This window comes from Spermophilus citellus (genome assembly GCF_964194105.1).
Source record: "Spermophilus citellus genome assembly, chromosome: 15".
NCBI lineage: Eukaryota > Metazoa > Chordata > Mammalia > Rodentia > Sciuridae > Spermophilus > Spermophilus citellus.
This window is the reverse complement of record NC_138195.1, coordinates 71,399,715-71,423,592: the sequence shown is the minus strand read 5'-3', so window position 1 is coordinate 71,423,592 and position 23,878 is coordinate 71,399,715. Positions and strand designations below refer to the sequence as shown.

At 37.2% G+C, this 23,878-nt stretch overlaps 1 protein-coding gene across 1 annotated transcript in view; it reads left to right on the top strand.

Moving 5' to 3' along the window:
* ARMH3 (armadillo like helical domain containing 3) overlaps positions 1-23,878 on the top strand; it is a 194,564-nt gene that overhangs the window by 101,120 nt on the left and 69,566 nt on the right. Inside the window, exon 23 of the mRNA XM_081268320.1 lies at positions 74-149. Coding sequence (XP_081124446.1) covers positions 74-149 — 76 coding nt within the window. The remainder of the gene's footprint in view (positions 1-73; positions 150-23,878) is intronic.

Below are 23,878 nucleotides of genomic sequence, written 5' to 3'. Positions count from 1 at the left end.
ATTTGTTTTCATTCCTCATATTTGTGTTTTATATCAGGGGTTTGACAGATCTGTGTTCTTTGCTTCTTTACAGTCCTGAGGCTTTCTACTAATGCAGGCCAATGGAAGGAAGCAGCTAGCAAGGTGACCCATGCATTGGTTAATATCAGGTAAGAAATGAAAATTTTTTTCTTTCAGAGTTCTTGACTCATTCTGAGGTTTATTGTACCTTTCTAAGTAGAATGCATTGAACACTACTGCTATTTTAAGCTCTGGTGTCTGTAGGAGTGGAAGAAATTGTGGTACTTGATCAAGAAAAGCAGGAGTACATGAGGTTTTCATTTGATCATATTGAAACAGCTCGAAGTGCTGGCTGTTCTGTGAATTTTCTACCAAGAGATGGTTGCAAGCCCTTTTCAGGCATCTTAGCTGCCAAAGTATTTTCTGTGTATAAGTCATCTGAAAGTTTTTTTCTGAAGATTTCTTCTGCTGTTCTTTATGACTTTAGTGGATGACTCATAGGGATCTAGAACTTTGACATTTTACTATATGTGCTGTTTCTATTTGTGGTAAAGAGAAGCAAATGGAGTCTGGACATAGGGCTAAGTGATTTTAGATTCCTTATGAAACAGCAAGGCAGTTACATGGTACTGTATATGTTGGATGAAATTATGTCAGATGTGGTCACAGTCTTGAAGAAGCATTTTACTCACAGGAGTGAGCTGCCAATAAGTGGAGAGGAGAAAGTGCTTTTGCTATCATGAGACCTAAATCTGACTTTTCTTCCTTCTTCCCTTTGTGCCTATGATTTTCCATTTCTCAATAGTTATTAAATCATTTTTACAAACAATTAAAAAAATTAATGTTGAGTAAAAGAGGCAAATCCAACAGATGGGGAACTTGATTTAGCTCCAGATGTAAGCCTTTCCAGAAATTCCCATAATAGTAATGCACATTTACAACTTGGTTATAGATTCTAATGTGACAGAGCTGGGGTGTGATGTTTGTTTCTGTATATTTATTTTTCCTTTCTCTCTCTTTTTTTTTTTTTTTTTTTTTAAGGTAAAATGTCCTGTCCCTGCAGTTATTTACTACAGTGCTTGGCACTTCTGAGAATAAAAGAAGAAGTGTAAAATTTGTGTGTGAGGAGGGCTGGGCTGAGGGAGCAGGGGGTGAGATGTGCTAACAAGATTGCAATGAAGGTTGGACTCCTTACCTGTCCCCAGAGACATTTTGCAGCAAACACAATTTTATAAATCTCACAAATAAATGCATATCTATATCTAGCAAATAATCTAGACACTGTGGTGAAGTCTTATGATAAATGTGAATTTCAGTAAGAATCAGGAACTATAAACTGTCTTCTTCCAAATATTTCTTTGTGACCCCAAGGGCAGTATGACAAATGTGGGTGTTTGAAGGAAGCACAAAGTTCTGTGCTAGAGAATGAAGTGCATATGGGTATAATTTATGTTGTGTATTTACATAGGCTTTTCTGGCAGCTTCTTTTCATTTGGGGCCTATTTCCTTGATCACATTCCTCTATGCTTGCTTTATCTCTAGCTTTCCTTTCAGTGGTTTCTGGGTTGGCTGCTGTCCTTATTCTCTCCACCGACCCATCAAACAGTTTGCTTGATGGTTAAAGCTCCGGGTCTCTCCTTTTTTCTTTCCTTTTTTTTTTTTTTTTGTTGTTGTTGTTGTTGTTGAGGGTGGGGTGGGATACTGGGTATTGAACCCAGGGCGCTTTCCCACCAAAGTACATCTCCAGACGTTTTTATTTTTTATTTTGAGATAGGGTCTCACTGAGTTTCTGAGGCTAGTCTTGAACTTGTGATCCTCCTGCCTCAGCCTCTTGAGTAGCTGGGATTATAGGTGTGCATCACCACACCTGGCTGACCTCTCCTTTTTCTGAATAATGGAGATAAAATTGGGCTAAACCTTGGGGGAAAACGCCCTAACCATGACCTCTTCTTTTGCTTTGCATCACTCTGTCAGGCCTCTACTTTTATTTTCATTCCTCCAACTTCTCTGATGAGCTTGCTGCAGAGAATAATCACATCATTTTCATTGTTGCTAATGAATTAGAATGTATGCCTAAAGTAGCAAAAAAAAAAAAAAAAAAAAAAAAAAAGAGACCTATCACTTTTCTCAAGAGATTACTGGAAAGATATATTTGAATTTATCACACTGAGTCTAGATCATGGAAAATACTAAGCACAGAAGTTTACCTTTTTTTCTTTCTAACATCTGTTTTTATCATTGCCAGACTTTGTGCTGCCCTTTCATATACTATCTTTTTTTTTTTTTTTTTTAAAGAGAGAGTGAGAGAGGGGAGAGAGAGAGAGAGAGAGGGGGGGGGGAGAGAGAGAGAGAGAGAGAGAGAGAGAGAGAGAGAGAATTTTTAATATTTATTTTTCAGTTCTCGGCAGACACAACATCTTTGTTGGTATGTGGTGCTGAGGGTCGAACTCGGGCCGCACGCATGCCAGGCGAGCGCGCTACCACTTGAGCCACATCCCCAGCCCCATATACTATCTTTTTAATCTTCAAACTCTATAGATTATGTCATATGTTTCTTTTTTTAATATTTTTTGTAAGTTTTAGGTGGACACTATATCTTTATTTTACATTTATGTGGTGCTGACGATCGAACCCAGTGCCTCGTGCATGCTAGGTGAGCACTCTACCACTGAGCCACAACTCCAGCCCTTGTCATATGTTTCTTAAAATATACTTTTTCCCACTGAGGAAACTGAGCCTATAGATCTTGAATTGTGGTAAAACAGATAATAGTAGGCCATCCAACTCTAAGCCTAGAGCTCTTTCTTCCATACCATAATACCTCCTTCTTTTAGAGTTACAGCAAAAGCTACTATGGAGGTAAATAGAGAACACATCATGAAAGAAGCATGGAAATTTGAATTAGAAAAACTAGAGTTCTAATTTTTGTCTTTACCATTCACTACATGACCTTGAACAAATTACTTAGTTTTAGTTTTTCTGGACCTCTTTTTTTTTTTTTTTTTTTTTTTTTGTGGTACTGGGATTGAACCCAGGGCCTTGTGTATGCGAGGCAAGCACTCTACCAACTGAGCTGTATCCCCAGCCATTCTGGACCTCTTTCTATCATCTATAAAACAGGAGTGATGATGATATGAACTATTTCACAGGATAGGGGTGGTAAAATTTATATTATATCTATTAAAGCTCTTATTGCTAGGTGCAGGGGCACATGCCCAGCAATTTAGGAGACCAAGGCAGAAAGATCATATATTTGAGGGCAGCCTGGGCAACTTAATGAGACCCTGTCTCAAAATAAAATAAAAAGGGCCGGGGATGTAACCCAGTGGAGAGCACCTCTGGGTTTAGTCCCCACTACAATAAAAAAAAACAAAACAAAACCTCTTAGGAAACTACAAAATTTTGGTCATTTTACTTAGCACAGTGTCTTCAGGTTTCATCTGTCTTGTAGCATGTGTCAGAATTCCTTCCTTTTAAGGCCACATAATTTCCCATTTTGTTTATGTGCCACATTTTGTTTATCAGTTTATCTGTTGGTGGACACTTTAGTTGTAGTTCCCCTTTCATTGTCTTTTTCCTTTTCCTTTTCTTTAGAGGAGTGGGTGAGTGGATACTTTGAATTGAACCCAGGGTTGCTCTACCACCGAACTACAACCCTAGTCTTTTTCTGCTTTTTATTTTGAGACAGGGTCTTGCTAAATTGCTGAGGCTGTCCTGGAACTTAAGATCCTCCTGCCTCAGCTTCCCAAATGCTTGGGATTACAGGTGTGTGCCACTGTGCCCAGCTCTACTTTTTCTTTGTTGCACATAATGCCACTTTTGCTTCTTTTTGGCATCTACCCAGAATAAGAATTGCGGGATCATATGATAGTCCTGTATTTGTTACGTTGTTGGTGTTTTCTGGTGCTGAGGATTGAATCTGGGGCCTTGTGCATGCAAAGCACGAACTCTGCCAGCTGAGCTATATCTCCAGCTTGTTGTTGTTTTTGCAGTGCTGCTAGGTGAGCACTCTACCACTGGGAGTGCCGGGAATTAAAGCCAGGGCCTTGAGCATGCTAGCCAAGTACTCTTATCACTGAGGCACATTCCCAACCCTACAGTGTTTTTTAGGTTTAGCATTTCAAGCATTCCTTAGAGTGTTTCCTAAGTACATTTTCATTTTTCCGTTCTGTAAAAGTTAAGATATTAACCTTAAAAGATGTTGTGCTTTTCCTTGTAGGTGGACCTGAGAATAGTTCAGGGAGTTCTCTTAGCTGAGGGCAAAAGAAATAGTATGCCTGAGCAGTCTCCAATACAGTGAGCCACGTTATGAGGGCTGCCTTATACTCCTTTGTCTAGATCCTCTAAGGGCTTATGTTGTATATCCATGTCACTATTAACTTTGGGTGAGTGAGAAAACAGGAGCCTCTGTCAGAAAATCGGACCTGTGGGCTGGGGATGTGGCTCAAGCGGTAGCGCGCTCGCCTGGCATGCGTGCGGCCCGGGTTCGATCCTCAGCACCACATACCAACAAAGATGTTGTATCGCCGAGAACTAAAAAATAAATATTAAAAATTCTCCCTCTCTCTCTCTCTCTTTTTCTCTCTCCCCCTCCCTCCCTCCTCTCTCCCTCTCTCTTTATAAAAAAAAAAAAAAAAGAAGAAAATCGGACCTGTAAGTTTCCTAGGGATACTGTGGGACATTTAACTATTGGTCACTAAGTTGGTTATCAAAGATAAAGGATGTAAAGGTTTGACAGGAAAATTGTGATAGTGTGCTTAACTTGTTTCTGCTCTTCAATAAAGTTTATTTGTCTTAATCCCATAATTGGAAAGAATTTCTTACGCAGAGTATCTTATAGTATGTTCATTGATAGCCATGGGAAGGGATTGAATTGCATCTGAAACTTAGACATTTAACAGCTGAGTGGCCTCCCAGACGGTTTTGCAAGTTGATGACAGCTTCATACTATGTTTTTGGGATTGCCTAGAATGTAGTGCATCTAATAACTATCTTCACATAGTGTCCCCAGCAGGTGAAGGGAAGCAGGAAGCCTGCAAACTGTTCTGTTCTTTGGAACTTAGATTGTAGCAGTGGAAATTAAAAGTACTTCCACATGCTTGGAGGGTTTAAATTGCTCAAATGTCAGTCTCTTTGCTTTTCACTTGTTTTTCTGGCTTAGTCATGCCAGTTATTTAATTGTTGAAGTTATTTGCGTTTAAACAATTTCTCTCTCTTCCTGTTTGATCCTTCAGTGAGATTCTTAAAATGCAACTGCTTAGAAACTGCTATTTTTATTGGAACACCTGATGTCACCAACAAACAGGGCCCTGTGTTTTTCCTTCCCTCCCTATAAGAGAGTTGTTTTGTTGCTTTGATATAAAATAAAATATAGTGCTCTACCTTTTTTTTTTTTTTAAGATACTAGGGAGTACCCAGGGAGACACTCTCTCATTTTTTTGGACCTTTTATTTGTTTATTTATATGTGGTGCTGATGATCAAATTCAGTGTCTCATACATGCTAGCCAAGTGCTCTACAACTGAGCTATAACCCTAGCCATAGGGACACTCTCTTTATCCTTAAGCTATGACACTTGCTATGCCGTTCCCCCACACCCCCAATAGGTTCCTAAGTTTATGAGACTGGCCTGGAACTTGAGATCCTCCTGCCTTATCCTCCCAAATTGCTGGGATTACAGGCATGTGTCATGGGGCACGGCCTACTTTTTACCTTTAAAATTCCACTTTTGGAATTTTAGCTTCAGCTTCCTCTACATATCTAACAATTCACAAGGAAGAATACTTTGAGGGGGTCATGTGCAGGGCTGGAAGGAAGATGTTTGGGAAGTTTTGCTTGGAGACTTCTGTACTAAATATTTCCTGCAGGCTATTCCAAGGAGGTCTTGTATTTTAGGAAGACGTTTGTTGATTATTTTTTTTAAATATTTTTTAGTTGTAGATGGACACAATACCTTTATTTTATATATTTATTTTTTATGTGGGGCTGAGGATCAAACCCAGTGCCTCATAAATGTGAGGCAACCACTCTACCACAACCCCAGCCCATGTTTGTTGATTATTAATCTAATTAGTCAAAGAGGAAAGGAAGAATGTTATACTAAAATCTGACCTTTGTCTGACCAAACAACTTCAAGACAAGTAATTTGAGGCTCTTAATGAATATCTCTCCAAGTTAATATTTAAGTGCTTTTCATTTAATGAGCATTTTATTAGTATCAGTTTCAAAATCTGTTCTCTGCTCACAGAAAGAGTGGCTGAATCTCTGCAAATAGGTGTTTCTCTTGATTTGTAATTTTCTTTTTTTCCTTCTTTCTTCCCCCCCCCCACCTTTGTACTGGGGATTGAATACAAGGGCGCTTTACTCCCAAATCTTTTTATTTATTTTTTAAATTTTCAGACAGAGTCTCACTAAATTGCTGAGACCCTGAGGTTGGCCTCAAACTTGTGATATTCCTGCCTCACCTTCCCAACTTGTTGGCATTATAGGTATGCACCACCACACTTGGCTTCAGAATTACTTTTTAGATATTGTTGTAGTTAGTTACAAACCTGGGGGATGGAATGGAATGTGAATTTAGTGCATTTCTTTATTATAAGTTTCTTAATTGTTCATGTAGTAAGTTTGCCTCCTGTCTCCCTGGTTCACTGCATTTTTATTTATTTATATATATATATATATATATATAGTTTTAGAGGGACATAATATATTTATTCATTTTTATGTGGTGCTGAGGATCGAATCCAGTGCCTTACATATACAAAGCAGTGCTCTACCACTGAGCTATAGCCCCAGCCCCTGCATGATCTTTTTATTCAAATGATGAAGTGGTTTTAGCACCCTTCCTGCTGCTTATGTGCTTATTTAGTTGTTTTCCTTGACCATCAATAAATAAATAAATAAACTTTAACTGTATACTACTAAGAAATAAGAGTAGCTTTTAGCTGTCTCTAGATAAGGGTATTCATTTAATCACCTTTTGGAATAAGCTGTGTATAAAATTTTGAATGTCACAGAAAGTTTGACTTCAGACAGTAATCACTGTTGATGACAGTAAAGTTAGAGTTGGGAAGAGAATGTGAGTTCTCAGCCAACTAAAATCTCCCTGGCTCTTCTTGCCCATGATCCTCTTTGGGCTACAATATTTGCCTCATAGCCACAGTTCTCTTATCAAAATGAATACCAGTGAGTTGAGAAGAAGAGTAGTTTGATACCAGGCAGTTCAACAGAAGGATGCAACTTACTCTAGTGAGAAGTAAATATAAATTAATGTGATTAAGGATAGAAGCAAAGGCATTGAGTTGATGACTCTTAACTAGTGACAAGTTTGTGAACATAACCTATTCTAGTTGTCTGCCCTATTGTGGTAGGTAGGCTTAGATTGTCACTCTAGGTAGAATTTATCAATAGTGACCTTTTTTTCCCCCTTTTTGTTTTGTTAATCAGATTCTGCTGATCTTCCATTAGAGAGAATGAAAAGCATTATGTAGATTACAATAAAGCACCAAAATGAAGCTGCTCTAATCTTGTTTGCTCAGTGACTGGGAGCATTACTTACTATCCTAATAATGGCTCTTCCCTAATCTCTTAAGACTACAGATAGAAACAAAAAGCCAATGCTGAATCCCATGTGATTAATCATCTGATCTGCTTTAGCTTGGCTTATGCTACATCTTCAGGTTTTGCTTTAGCTCATAGCTAGGCCTGGTGATTTGCTATGAAATAAAGAAGTCTTAGTTTAGGAGACACAGATATTTGTAATGAAATACTAAGATTTTTATTTGGGGACTGCTATGATTTTAGGTGACTTTAGCATATAAAACCCATCTTGAACTCATCCTGAAATTCCCTGGAAGTTTTTTTACACTCTACGTACCTCTTCCCTTTACCATCTTAACTATTTTTAAGTGTACAGTTCAGTGGTATTAAGTACATTCACATTGTTGTGTGACTATCACCACCATCTGTCTCCAAAGCTTTTTCTTCTTCACATAACACTCTAACTCCCTATTCCCTCTTCACTCCAGCTCCTGGCAACTATCATTCTATTTTTTGTTTCTATTTGACTACCCTAGGAACTTAATATAAGAACAATCATGTAATATTTGTCCTTTGTGACTGGTTTATTTCTCTTAATATTATGTCCTCAGACTTCATCCATGCTGTAGCATGTATCAGACTTTCCTTTTAATGGATGAGTAATATTCCATCGTATGTATACATTTTGTTTCTCTGTTGTTGTATTGAGGACCTTGCTTTAATTTCTTTTGGATTTATACACAGAAATGAAATTGTTAGATCATTTGACAATTCTTTGTATAACATTTAAAAAATATTTTTTAAGTTGTAGATGGACACAATACCTTTATTTGGGGCTGGGGATGTGGCTCGAGAGGTAGCGCGCCCGCCTGGCATGCGTGCGGCCCGGGTTCGATCCTCAGCACCACATACAAAGAAAGATGTTTGTCCACCGAAAAAAAACTAAAAAAAATTTTTAAAAAAACCCTTTATTTTATTTATTTATTTTTATGTGGTGCTGAGAATCGAACCCAGTGCCTCATGCATGCTAGGCAAGTGCTCTACTACTAGGCCACAACTCCAGCTGTATAACATTCTTAGTAACTGTCAGGACATTTCTCTCTCTCTCTCTCTCTCTCTCTCTCTCTCTCTCTCTTTCTCTCTCTCTCTCTCTCTCTTTCTCTCGCTTTCCTTCTGGCAATTCTGGGGATTGAACCTAGGGGCAATTTACCACAGCAACATCCCCATCCTTTTTTATTTGTTTATATATGTTTTTGAGTTGGCCTCCAGGTGCAATCTTCCTGCCTCAGTCTCCGAGTTGCTGGGATTACAGGCATGTGCCACTGTGCCTGGCTGCCAGGCTGTTTGTCAAAGGGCTACACCATTTTACATTCCAATTTCTCCATATTCTTGCCAACTCTTGTTTCCTTTTTTTTTTTGGTACTAGTTATCCTAGTGAGTGTGAAGTGTTATCTCTTTGTGGTTTTAATTTCTCTATGACTTTAGTAAATGTTGAGCATTTTTTCAATATATTTCTTGGCTATTTGTGTATCTTTCTTGGAGAAATGTCTATTCAAGTCCTTTTCTAATTTTTTAATTGATTTGTTTATTTTTCATATTATAATTTTAGGTTTTCTTTATGTACTCTAGATCAGTCTTTTTTTAATATTTATTTTTTAGTTGGACATAATATCATCTTTATTTTATTTATTTTTATGTGGTGCTAAGGATCGAACCCAGGCCTTGCACATGCTAGGCGAGTGCTCTACCACTGAACCTGACCCCAGCCCTCTAGATCAATCCTTTATTGACTTGCAGATATTTTCTTCCATTCCATGGGTTGCCATTCATTTTGTAGATGATGTTTTATCAAATTGAGAATGTTCCATTCTATTCCTTGTTGGTTGAGACTTTTCTCATAAATAATTTGTGGATTTGTACTCATTGTTCTTTAAATGTATGGTGGAATCTATTAGAGCCTGGGCTTTTTTTTTTCAGTTTTTTTTTTCTTTTATTAGTTCAATTTCTTTGTTATAGTTCTATGAAGAAGAGATCGGGCACATTCACGGTGGTATGGACATAGACATGTTATAGTTCTATTCAGATTGTCTATTTTTTTTTTGCGTTATCTTTGGTATTTGTGTCATCCTAAGTATTTTTTCATTTCATCTAAATTGTCTTAATTTATTGGCACAGTCATTTATAGTATTACTTTATGCTTATTTATAGTATAGTATTTTTTCTTTGATTTCTGATTCTAATAATTAGAGTTTCTTCTCCTTTTCTTTGCCGGTCTAGCTAATTTATTATTCCATTTTTATTGATCTTCTCAAAGAAATAGTGTTGTTTCACTGATTTTTTTTAAAGAGAGAAGAGAGAGAGAGAGAGAGAGAATTTTTAATATTTATTTATTTTTTAGTTCTCGGCGGACACAACATCTTCACTGATTTTTCTTTTTTTGTTGTTTCATTAATTTCTACTATAGTCTTTATTATTTCTTTCCTTCTGCTTTCTTTAGACTTAATTTGATTTCTTTAATATTTATTTGTTAGTGGTAGTTGGATGCCGTACCTTTGTTTTGTTTATTTTTATGTGGTGCTGAGGATCGAACCCAGGGCCGTGCACATGCTAGGCAAAAGCTCTACCGCTGAGCCACAACCCCAGCCCCTTAATTTGATCTTCTATTTAAAAAAAAAAAAAACTCATTAAATTTAATTAATTCTGAACATAATGGAATGAACTTAGAAATCAACAACAGAAAGAAATTTGGAGAACATATTTTATATTGTTTGTGTTGTTTTAAATTTATTGAGGTAGGGCTGGTGATAGAGCTCAGTGGTAGAGTGCTTGCCTAGCATGTTCAAGGCCTTTAGTTCAATTCCTAGTACCACACACACACACACACACACACACACACACACCAAAAAAAAAAGGGGGATGTAAGTTTATTGAGGTTTGTTTTATGGCCTCACATATGATCTTAGAGAGTATTCGTATGCATTTGAGGAAAATGAATATTCTGCTATTGTGGATGGAGTGTTCTGTGAAAGTCTGTTAGGTCTAATTGCTTTATAATGTTGTTCAGGTCTTCCATTTCTTTGTTAATCTGTCATTTTTTTCATTCTTTTATTTAATTTTTTTATTAGAGCATTGCAATTATACATAATATTCGGGTTCATTTTCTTCTCCCCCTCTGTCCCCTTATTCTCCTTTGTCTACTCTACCTATCTTCCTTTCACTCTTTTATTTATTTGATTGGTACTTTTTACATATACATAAAGGTGAAATTCCCTTGGTACTTTATGCATATAACAGGATTTTCTTAAATTCTTTCCACATTTCTTCCCCTTTCCTTTTCTTCCCCCATCACTCTCATTTTCCTCCTTCTACTCCACTGATTTTCCCTATATATTTATGATATTGGATCCCCTATCACCACCTTCTTTCCTTTATTTTGCTGTAGCTTCCACATATGAGAGAAAACATTTGACCCTTGATTTTCTGAGTCTGGCTTATTTCACTTAGCAAGATTTTCTCCATTTCTGTCCATTTACCAGCAAATGCCATAATTTCATTCTTTTTTATGACTAAGTAAAACTCCATTATGTATATATACCACATTTTCTACACTTTTACTTTTTAATCTATTTGTATCTTTGAATCTAAAATGTATTTTTGGTATGTAGTTGGATAATTCTTTCTTAATCCAGTCTGACAATCTCTGACTTTTTATTGGATTGTTTATTCCATCCAAATTTAATGTTATTAATGATACAGTTGGATTTACATCTGCTATTTCCTTTTTGATATATCTGGTGTCCTTTTTGTTCCTCTGTTCCTTCTCTACTGCTTTCTTTTGCATTAAGTATTTTCTAACGTAGTATTTTTTTTAGAGAATTTTAATATTTATTTATTTTTTTTAGTATTTGGCGGACACAACATCTTTGTTTGTATGTGGTGCCCAGGCCACACGCATGCCAGACGAGCGCGCTACCGCTTGAGCCACATCCCCAGCCCCTAATGTAGTGTTTTTATTTAATAAGTTTTTTTCCACTAATTTTTAAAAAGTTATTTCCCTAATAGTTGCTCTAGGGCTTACTATATGCACCTTGATTTATTGGACTCAGATTGATTGATTGATTTTAAACAGTCTATTGCCCATGTTGCCCATACTGGCCTTCAGTTCCTGAGCTCAAATGATCCTCTTGCCTCAGTCTCCAGCCTCAGTCTCCAGCCTCAGTAGCTGGGATTACAGGCACATAATACCATACCTGACCCAGATTTATAATAATTTAATTTCAGGGACATATAGAAACATTATTCCTTTGAAGCTCTAAATAACATAGATGCACAATAAACTTTTTAAAAAATAGTTTTGTAGTTGTAGATGGACAGAATTCCTTTATTTATTTTTATGTGGTGCTAAGGATCGAACCCAGTGCCTCACACATGCTAGCCAAGCGCTCTGCTGCTGAGCTACAGCCCCAGCCCCTCAATACACTTTCTTTGCAAAAAAACCCAAAAACTAAAATGGGAAATTCCTTATATTTTCCGAGAAAGTGAGTACTTATCAGAAATAGTACTCTACTTTTGTCCACTTTTTCATATCTGTATTGAGGAATATTTGATAATGGGGTAAAAGTCTGTGTTTAGATTGTATATATATATATATATATATATATATATATCTGTTGTGGGAGATTTTCTTACATATAGGTAGTAAACACAGCATTTTAGATCTTGCACTATTCCCTGGTGAGCTAATAGCCCACAGCTATTTCTTTTCCTATATCTAGATATAAGCAGTCAGAGCTCATTGGCATATTTATTTATTTATTTTTAGTTGTAGTTGAACACAATACCTTTATTTTAATTAATTTATTTGTTTGTTCGTTTATGTGGTGCTGAGGATCGAATCCAGAGCCTCGCACATGCTGGGCAAGTGCTCCACCGCTGAGCCACAACCCCAACCAGCTCATTGGCTTTTGACGCCCTTATGTTAAACTTTATAACAAAGGAAAAGTATAGGTACAAAAAGTAGGGCTAATTGATGAACATTTGTTTGAGGGGCATAACATTTAAAGAGGACATACTGCTTTGATGTGGAATGACTGAAGGACTTTTTAACTGTGCTTTTTTTTATGTCTGGAGTCTGTATTAGTTTGTGGAAGATAATCTTGATACATGCTTTGTCTCTTGCATCTCATTTTCTTCTAGTAATGTAGGGGCTGCTGATTGTAGCTTGTTTTTACTGGCTCAAATGAGGGGCTATTTCTGGAGTATTACTCCTGGGAGGAAAAGGAGTCAATCTTGAGCTCAGCCCTCTGTCCTCAATCAAACTACTGCACTGTGAAATAGAAGGATCTGTTCGGTGGGTTCCAGGTACATGCTCTCAGAGCCTCACTTGAAGCCCTGTAGGTGTGGGGTCTTATTCTTTATATAAAGTCAGTGTGAACAGCCAACTTGAGGAACCTTGTTAAGAACATTTTATTGTCATTGTGAGTCAGTTGGGAGAGATCTTGTATGTATCTAATGACCTACTTTGTTGTTTTAGCATACAGATAATCTTTTTGCTTATTAATTGCACTGATATTTTCTTATTATGAATTATGTCAAATATTTTCTTGAGCCTTTTGGAGGTGATTGGGAGGGTATTGCTTTGGTGTCTTTAATAGAGTAGTTGCAACCCCCGCTCCACCTCAAAAAAAAAAAAAAAAAAAAAAAAGAATAGTTGCTACTGGTGATTACAAGTAATTGAGTGTCCTAGGCTTTGACCTAAATTGAAAGGGATATTATTGAGCACACAGTTGTAGATGAAATTGCTGAGAGCAGTGGAAGCAAAATGATGATTGTCAGTTTATTCCAGAATGTTCTTTTGAACCCAGGCATGCTTTTCCACTCAGCAGACACAGACATTTCTTCAACAATGCCAGCTTAAAGTTTCTTAGTCCCAGGTGTGAGAGTAAATGACTTCTATGTGTCAGGAGAATGAATTCTACCCCGCTTTTTTTTTTTCTGGTGCTGAGATTAATCCCAGAGCCTTGTGCATGCTAAGCAATATGATCTGCCACTGAACTACACCCCAGTCCCTTTCCCCTCTTTTTAGGTCCACAGTCTTATTCCATTCTTTCTTGCTTGTTTTTGTTTTCAATTTTTTTCTTTTTTCTTTTTTTATTTTGGTACCAGATTAAACTCAGGGGTTCTTGACAACTGAGCCACATCCCTAGCCCTATTTTGTATTTTATTTAGCCCTATTTTGTATTTTGTTTAGAGACAGGGTCTCTGAGTTGCTTAGCGCCTCGCTGTTGCTGAGGCTAGCGTTGAACTCGCAATTCTCCTGTCTCAGCCTCCCTATCCATTGGGATTATAGGCATACACCATGGTGCCTGGCTTTTGTTGTTGCTTGTTTGTTTTTATTCTTGCTTGCTTTGTTTTTTAAAGTTTTATTTTGGTACTTGGAATTTTGAACCCAGGCATGCTTTACCACTCAGCAGACACAAGCAGACATTTCTTCAACAAATGCCAACTTAAAGTTTTTTTGGATTATTGTGAACAATATGAGAAATATCCCTATGAGTTTAATCACTTTAAATTCTCAGGTTTATACTAGAATGGCCATCAGACCTTTCATTTCCACTGGACTTTGACCTTGAAGGTTAATAGTGCCTAGAGCACACAGAGCCTTCAAGGTCAAAGACCTACAGAAAAGAAATCTGATACCTGAAATCTGAAATCTTCTAGTATGAACCTGAGAATTTAGAGTGATTAAACTCATTCAGACACTTCTCATAATATATAAGCAAATGTTCACTATTGAAGAATAAGCAAATGTCCATTTGTGTGTCTGAGAGAGAGAGGATCTATCAGTGATGTCTGCCTTCTTTATAGACTTATGGATTGCACCTGGAATTGCACCTGGAAAGAAATCTTTCTGTAACATGTGGAAACTAACCATCCAGGCATGGTCCTCTTTCTTCTCTTGTGATTAGTAATGTGCCTGAATTCAGACTGCTTCCTTAGGATTAACTTTTCATATGACCATAGTGAAATGGCTCAAGGTGTATCATTCAAACATGTCCATCCAGGATGTCAGAGGAGGTAGAAAATACTGACTTTAATGTCCTGTCACCAATATTTGATTCACTACTTTATTGTTTCTTTATTTTTTTTTAATTTGTTCGTTTTAGATATACATGACAGTAGAATGTATTTTCACATATTATACATACATGGAGTATAACTTATTCTAATTAGAATCTCATTCTTGTGGTTGTACATGATAGGGAGTTTCACTGCTGATACACAGAATCTCTCTCTTTTTTTTTGTAGCTGGAGATGACTTTTTATTTATTTATTTTTTTGTGGTGCTGAGGATCGATCCTAGTGCCTCACTTGTGTGAGGCAAGTGCTCTGCCACTGGGCTACAGCCCCAGTTTAGAATCTAACTCTTTACAACATAAACTGATTGGTTCTATTTCTCCTTTCAGATTCAGCACCAAACAATTTATTCTGTCTTCTAAATGTTAACTTCTTCAAAGGACTTATAGGTAGTACTGCTCTTTGATAGAGAAGATATCCTTTCTTCCCTCAATTATTCTTCATATGACATGGCTTCAGAATCTTCTGGCTTGCTGTGATTGTCCTTTAGAAATATTTTGATTTATTAATTTACCTCCTAAAGCATGGCATTAGAGTTACCAAATAAATAATCAAGCAAATGTTTATTGGAATAAAGGACACCTAGAACTGGATCTAGATATGTGCTCAGATTATAAGGAGACTTGTAGCACCCATGAATCGGACATATTTTATTTACAACCTTTAACTGCTTTAGATTATTTGGCAGCTAAACCACACCATTAATTCATAGCACACTTGGGGTCCAATAAAAACCTTCCAATTTTTTTAGAGTGACTTGCTCTCAAATCAGCCTTCTCCCATTCTATACTTGTTCAGTTGGTAGTAATATTTTTCTTGCATTGTGATACTGATATTTTAACATTACCTGCTTATTGTAAAAACATTTAATACAGAAAATGAAAAGAACAAAGTAAAGTAGGTTCATCTAAAATCTTAAACCTTTTTTAAAAAAATTTTGTAGTTATAGATGGACAGAATGCCTTTATTTTATTTGTTAATTTTATTTATTTATTAATTTTTATGTGGTGCTGAGGATCAAATCCAGTACCTCACAACCCCAGCCCCTCCAGGTTGTTCTTTAACATGCCATTCTCCTGCTTCTTCCTGCCATTGTCACTATGCCTTGTGTCACTATGCCTTTTTCTCATTAAGAAATGAGAAAAAATGTACAGATAAAGGGCAATAGGCAATAAAAAAAAAAAACAGTCTGGGGACTGGGGTTGTAGCTCAGTGGTAGAGTGCTTGCCTAGCATGTGTGAGGTACTGGGTTTGATCCTCAGCACTGCATATATATAAACAGTTTTGGTCATGTGCCATGGCACATGCCTGTAATCCTAGCTACTCGGCAGGCTGAGGCAGGAGGATTGCAACTTTCAGTCCAGACTGGGCAATTTAGTAAGACCCTGTCTAAAAATAAAAATATAGTTCAGTGATAGAGCACTTACCTACAGCAAGCACAGGGTCCTGGATTCAGTCCCCAGTACTGCAGACAACAACAACTGTGAGGGTGTAGTGAGGCTGGATGAGAGAGCTTTACTGAAAAGTCTGATGCTCTTTATTATTTTTTCCCTTTTAATAAGTAGTAAGCTCACTGGTTACAATAAAGGCTCTTCCAAGTTGGGATCCTTATAGATGGAAAAATGTAAAACTCACTGCTGCTAGCTAGTTTTTCTCTAAACAACCTTTGCTGTGTGTTTGCATTTCCCTGAGTGTTTAAAGGAGGTATATGATAATCTGAAACTGAAACTGAAGCAGTGTTTTAAGCAGGCAATTAATGGCATGGTAAGAATTTTTAGCTCCAGTAGATTAATTGTTAAATGAATTGTGTCTGCATTTTACTGTCATTTTACTGTGATATTAACCTAATTATAAATATAGTGTTACATAGTAAAAGATAAAAATAAACAAAATTATGTACTCAGTGATCAGACTTTAGAAATTTTCAACTCTAAGGAAAGATTTTTCTTCTTACGCTGTCTCTTGCTGTACTTTTTATGGAGGTTTTGATTAATTTTACCCTGATTATACATGTCTCCCTGGAATTCAGATATTGTGCATACTTTAGCAAAGTAGGCTCCTGTATTAAGAGGTTTAATGATATTTTTGTTCTAATTGGTTTCTATATAATTTCTTTTTAAACCAATAACATGTGAGTAGGATGTCAAGCAGGGTGTGCTAATGCGTTTTTGCTACTCTGAACACCAAAGAACATTAATTTCTCTATTATTGGACACTATTTTTATATGATAAGAATTCTCAGTCTCAAGGAAACTCCAAAGAGAGTTGGTTTCCACTGGTATCTCCTCTCACACATTCATCTTTGTGAAAAGGCACCTGGAGTAGCCTCCGTAGTTGGAATTCACTCAGGGTAGCAGAGGGCCCAAGATTACTGACCAGGGATTGACTGTACCTCATCTATGTTTCCTTTTAATTGAGGTATTATTTATGTATGGTAAAATGTAACATAGTAGGTGTGTAACTGGACTTTTAATATATCATCTGTATAAATCACCAGCCAGATCATATCTGTTGCTTCACAAAGTTCCTTCGTGACCCTCCTTTTTCTGTCAGTAGACCCTTTCCCCAGAACTATGCCCTTTTCTGACTTCTCTCACCATAAATTATTTTATCTTTTTCTTATTTTGCAGGTTTGGTTTCATATGGTGCTAGACAAGCTCTTGTGACTGATCCATACCTCAAGTCCCTTGCCTAATCTTGAATTGAATCATATAGTATATTCTCTTTGATCTTAAGCTTTTTTTTTTCTTTTCCTGGTACTAAGGATTGAACTCAGGGGTGCTCTACACTGAGCTAGCTGCATCTCTAGCCCTTTTTATTTTATTTTATTTTTTATTTTTTTGAGAGAGAGAGAGAATTTTTTTTAAAGAGAGAGAGAGGAGAGAAAGAGAGAGAGAGAGAGAGAGAGAGAGAGAGAATTTTTAATATTTATTTTTTAGTTCTCGGCGGACACAACATCTTTGTTGGTATGTGGTGCTGAGGATCGAACCCAGGCCGCACGCACGCCAGGCGAGCGCGCTACCACTTGAGCCACATCCCCAGCCCGAGAGAGAGAATTTTAATCTTTTATTTTTTTTAGTTTTCGGCGGGCACAACGTCTTTGTTGGTATGTGGTGCTGAGGATCGAACCCGGGCCACACGCATGCCAGGCGAGCGCTACCCCTTGAGCCACATCCCCAGCCCTAGCCCTTTTTATTTTGAGACAGAGTTTTTTTTTTTTTTTAAGTTGTAGATGAACCAATACCTTTATTTTATTTATTTATTTTTATGTGGTGCTTAGGATTGAACCCAGTGCCTCACACATATTAGACAAATGCTTAACCACTGAGCTACAATCCCACCCCATGAGACAGGGCCTTGCTAAATCCCCAGGCTGGTCTTCCTGTCCAGGCTGATCCTCCTGCTTAAGCCTCCTGAGTCTCTGAGATTATAAATGTGTACCACTAGTTCTGGCATTTTCTAAGGTTTTTGAGATTTATCCACTTTTCGGTGTATATTCATAGTTAATTAATTCCATTTTTAAAAGAAATTTAAGATTTTAATTATAAAAATGTATATAGGGGCTGGGGATGTGACTCAAAAAGTAGCATGCTCGCCTGGCATGCATGCGGCCCGGTTCAATCCTCAGCACCACATACCAACAAAGACGTTGTGCCCGCCGAAAACTAAAAAAAATAAAAGATTAAAATTCTCTCTCTCTCTCTCTCTCTCTCTCTCTCTCTCTCTCTCTCTCCCCCCCCCTCCCTCTCTCACTTTCTCTTAAAAAAAATGTATATAATGGGAAATTTACCATCTTAACCATTTTTAAGAAATATTTATTTCTTTATTTTTTTAGTTGTAGATGGACGCAATACCTTTACTTTATTTATTTTTATGTAGTTCTGAGGATCAAACCCAGGGCCTCGCACGTGCTAGGTGAGCGCTCTACCACTGAGCCACAACCCCAGCCCCCATCTTAACCATTTTTAAGTGTACAGTTCAGTAGTGTTAAGTGTATTCACACTGTTGTGGAATAGATTGCTAGAAAATTTTTATCTTGCAAAACTGAAACTCTTACCCATTAAACAACTTCAGTGACCCTCTTTCCTCAGTCCCTGCCAACCACCATTTTACTTTCTATATCTATGAATTTGACTATTTTAATTGCCTTATATAAGTAAAAACATAAAATATCTTTTTGTAATGGGTTCTTTTCCCTTAGCTTAATATTCTCTCTGTGTTATATCCTGTGTCAGAATTTCCTACTTAAGGCTGAATAATATTTCATTGTATTGGTACATTATATTTCATTTATCCATTCATCTGTTGATGGGCACTTGGTTTGCTTCTGCCTTTTTTTGGCTGTTATGAATAATGCTGCTCTGAATGTGGGTGTGCAAGCAACTAGTAATTAATTCCTTTTTATTACTGAGCAATGTTTTGTTATTGCATAAAAACTCCATACCAATGTTTAATTATTCTCCCTATTTCTCTTTCTACTGGATTCTCTAAGCCTCTGATCTCAACTTATCATTTTTCTGTCACTTTCTTTGTTTCATTCTCTTTCCAGTGCTTGTCCCCTTCATTTGCCCCCTTTCCACCTGCAGAATAAAATGTAAGCTCTGAAGTATGACACACATTGTCATTTTTAATATTCTAGGAAAAATAAATAGGATAAGTCATCTCACTGCAGCTATACCAGACCACCCAGAGTTCTTTGGAACAACCAGAGATGTCTGTAGTTCTCTGGACAATTGTCTTATTAATACTTCTGGTCCTTTGTATATGTCTCCTCCCTGCCTGGACTGTCCTTCCCCAATTTGTCAGCTTGTCTCTTGAAATAGTGTATCTTGAGCATTGTCTCATCCTTAGAACCAGGCCTGGCTATACAATAGTAGTGAATATCCACTTATCTGTTGTCTTCTTTACTAGTCTGTAAAACTTTTGAAGATAGGTGGCATCCATGTCTTATTCACCTTAGAAACACAGTCCTGGCGTTTAGTGATTTTTTGTTGTTGTTATTGTTGAGCATAGTAGGTTGACATAGAGTTCCTCTGTCTTAGAAAGTAGGGATTCAAGATACTGACCAGGCCTGATCTGGAATGAGTAAGGAGAAATGGTTCTTCAGATGTTGGGCTGATAGAGGGAGGCAATAAGGAAGGTTCAGAGATTATAGCTCAGAGAAAGTCTAAATAAAAATGCCAGGCAGATACTCCAAACAGAAATGGTCTGAAGGGCCCTGCAGAATCTTCTGTCATTCTAATCTAGGTCAAGGCAGTGGTACAAATTAGAGAGATTAGCAAAAGGAAGTTTGAAGAAAGGGGTAAGGATTAAAATCTAGAGAAAAATGGTCTGGGACAAATAGTATATCTGTAACAGCTTTTCTCAAATTGTGAAAGTGTGAAAAGCACAGTTTTCCCTGTGCAGTTTAATAAGTATTGACTATTTCATAGGATCCAGCGTTAGAGTTTGAGCAGGTCAGTTAAAGGAAAACCCCAGTGGTTGTAGCCAGCAGAAGCCTGAGACTCTGCCAGGTACCTCAGTCTATAGGAGTATGCTAAGAGAAAAGGAAAGCACTTTAAGATCAGTACAGAACGAAAAAAGTCATCAAAACATGGGAATTTTTTTTAATGTTCATTTTTCAGTTATAGGTGGATACAATATCTTTATTTTTATGAGGTGCTGAGGATCAAACCCAGTGCCTCACGTGTGCCAAGTAAGCACTCTACCTCTGAGCCACAACCCCAGCCCCAAAACATGGGAATATTTAAGGAAAGTCTTGTTAGAACCATGAGCTTCCTTGGCAAAGAAAGGGCAGTTCATTTAGTCTCATATTTAGCTACTCAGAGGGGGCAGCTGGGAAGTAGGAAGTATGAAGATAGTTTTTTAGACCTTCTTAGATAATATGTGTCACTATGTCCTTGAACATTGAGGCCATTCAAAAAATCAACCTGTTGGTGTTTTTCAAATTGGTAAGGCTGTTGGGGCTCAGGGGAAATGGGTCATTGTTTGAAACAGAAAGGGAGAAATGAAGGAAGGAAGAATTTCTCTGAGTTAAATTGTACTGCATTAATCTGTCCCTCTCCCCGTTCTTGATCTGAAAATCAAAGCCATTTCCCTCTGCTGCGGGTCCTTCCTTTGGGGTTTTTGGTAATGTCTGTGACCTATAATTGTCATTCCTAATAGTTAGTGTTTTCTCTTCGTGAATCATTTAGCAGTTATTTATGGACTTCTCTGAGCTGACATAGATTTAGGACTCTTGAGGGTAAGACCTCCACACCTACTGCCCCAGACCTCTGCCCCCAAACCCTTAGCTTTTTGGGTGCTTTGGGACTACAACTTGATTTAAAAAGCTCAAAGTTCTTTTTCATCAGAAATCAGTGTTCTACTAAGGCTGAGGATTCATTGTATCCTAGACAATTTCGAGTTGGGATAACAAATTAGAGTTTGGGATACATTAGAGATGATAAATGTGACTTCTTTAAAGGGAAATCCATTTGTTTTGCTTAGTGTTTCTGTGATTAATTACTTGCCAGATTGAATTGCTTCAAAAAAATGCGTAGTATTTTATTCGATTGCTCTTCATGGTGATTAATTAGGCCATACTGTTGCTTTGTATGTTAATTATGCTGATTTTTTTTCCTTTTCTGTAGTTTAATTAATACAGCATTTACTTGAAAGACTTTTTTAGGACAGGATATTGCCTGTTTTAGGGGTAACAAAGCCCAGCATTGCTTTTAAGCTGGTGTTTGAGATTAAAACTTCAAATTTTCTGAGTGTACTCTGTATTGGTCCTTTGTGTATCCATGATTTTCAGGGAGTATGCTAAGTGCCAGTGAATTGGGAAAAGTTCCATTTAGTTTTCCTACAGTTATTAAAAATGATATACAGGGAGGTTGGGGGATTTAGCTCACTGGCAGAGTGCTTGCCTAGCACACACAAGACCCTGAGTTTAGGCCTCAGCTCTGAGAGGAAAAATGATTTACTGAAGATTCTTGGAAAAATTAATTAATTAAAATATAGAAGAGTAGCTATTGGTGCAGAATGAGCTGTAAAATGTGTATATATAAAGCTAAATGTTAAGAGTACATTTGAGGGCTGGGGATGTGGCTCAAGCGGTAGCGGGCTTGCCTTGCTTGCGTGCGGCCCGGGTTCGATCCTCAGCACCACATACAAATAAAGATGTTGTGTCCGCCGAAAACTAAAAAAAAATAAATATTAAAAAAAAAGAGTACATTTGAGATGGGAGAAAGTATTGTTTCCTAGGATGCTGCAAGGTGCTGATTGGGAAGTCAGACATATTTAATATTTTTATTCATTATCTAGGACTAAAAGTACACAAAATGTGAATGAAGTTTGTGATACAGATTTGGAGATGTTTTCTACACCTAGGAGGACAGAGAAGTGATACAAATGGAGCAGGAAGAGAAGCATCACAGAAAATAACTCCACTATTCCCTTGGGAAAATGCATCTCTGCAATATAAAAATAGCATGAATAAATTCAGGCAGATATGTTCCAAAATAAGATATTTTCTAGAAGTCTACTTGCAAGTATTTATCCAAGTGAAATGAAAACTTGGCTTGGACAAATGTTTACAGTGGCTTTTTTCATATACTGTCAAAACTGGAAAGAATTTAGGTGCCTCCAGCTAGGGAATTAGATAATTGAACTACGGTATATCCATATTAAATACTACTTAGCAATAAAAAAGAACAAGCTACTGGTTCATGCAAAAACATGGATTAATTCGGTTGCATTATGTATGTTAAAGAAATCCAGAATAAAAAAAGCTATATGCTATATGATCTATTTATATGACATTCTGGAAATGGCAAATTTGTAGGGACAGAATTCAGATCAGGTTTTGCCAGGGCTGGAGATGAAGGAGTGGTTGCCTACAAAGGGGCGCAGGAGAACTTTTGGGTGAAGGAACTATTCTATTCTTGATTGTGGTGGTGATTACATTAGGGTATGCATTTTTCAAAACTTGCAGAACTATGCACTTACATTAGTCAGTATTTTCCAGAGAAACAGACCAATAAGAAATATATAGATGTGCAAAAGGAGATTTATTACAGGAATTCATTCATTTGATTATGGTGGCTGAAAAGGCCCATGATAAATAGTCAGCTATAACCTGGAAAATCAGGAAAGTCAGTGGTATAATTCAGCCCCAATTCAAAAGTCTGAGGAGCTAGTCCAAGGCTGAAGGCCTGAGAACCCAAGGGCTATTGATAAAATCCTAGAATTCAAAGATCAAAGAGCCAGGAGCTCCCTATGTGCAAAGGTAGGAAAAGATGGAATATTTAGCTCAAGAGGAAGGAGACAGAATTTGCCCTTTCTCTACCTTTTGTTGTATTCAGGTAGATTGGTGAGGGTGGATGGATCTTCTTTACTTGGTCTATGGAGTCAAATTTAATCTCTCTTCCAGAAACACTAATCAGACACACCCAGAAATAATAATTTACCAGTTATTTGAATATCCTTTAACTGAGTCGAATTGACGTATAACATAAACCATCACAGTAGTAGAATGAGTAAATTTTACTTATCTGAAAATTATACCTTAATTTTTTAAATCAGAAAAGAAAAATAGACCTTCACAGGGAAAGGTAAGGAGACTTGACTTCTAACTATCACATCCATGCTTGATGCTTGACTAACTTTTGAAATAACATGAGTGGCAGGAGTTAGAATTGGAGGATTTGGACTTTCTTCATGTTCTTTCCAAATTCCAAGGTTTTGTTTTTAAGTGGGAATAGGGGTGAGAGGGTAGGTTGCTGATGGTTTTCCTTGGGTGTCAGCATTATGTAAACCTATGTACAGTGAGAGGATTATTTTGAAAAAGAAAACACAGTTAAGGAGCTCTTGGACCTTATTGATAGCCATCAGATTAGATGAGTGAATGCTATCCCCAATTTATTAGTTGAATTCAATTATTTGGATTCTGTGGTTTAGTTTTTGTTTTAAACCTTAGTTTATTTGTAGTGTCTGGGCCTTCCCACTTTGTTGTAGACCTGGTGTAGTGCCAAAAGGTATTTCTGTTCCAGAACTAATCTCAGAGATAACTTCTATGCCCCTCTGCTTGGACTGGAACAGCTTAGTCACACTAAGACTTGTAAGATGAATTTGTACAATGTCAGGGACCCAAGGATAGGTGAATCACAAATACTAATCCATTGCTGATAGCCATTGTGCCTCTTTCTTACCTTTCCACATCT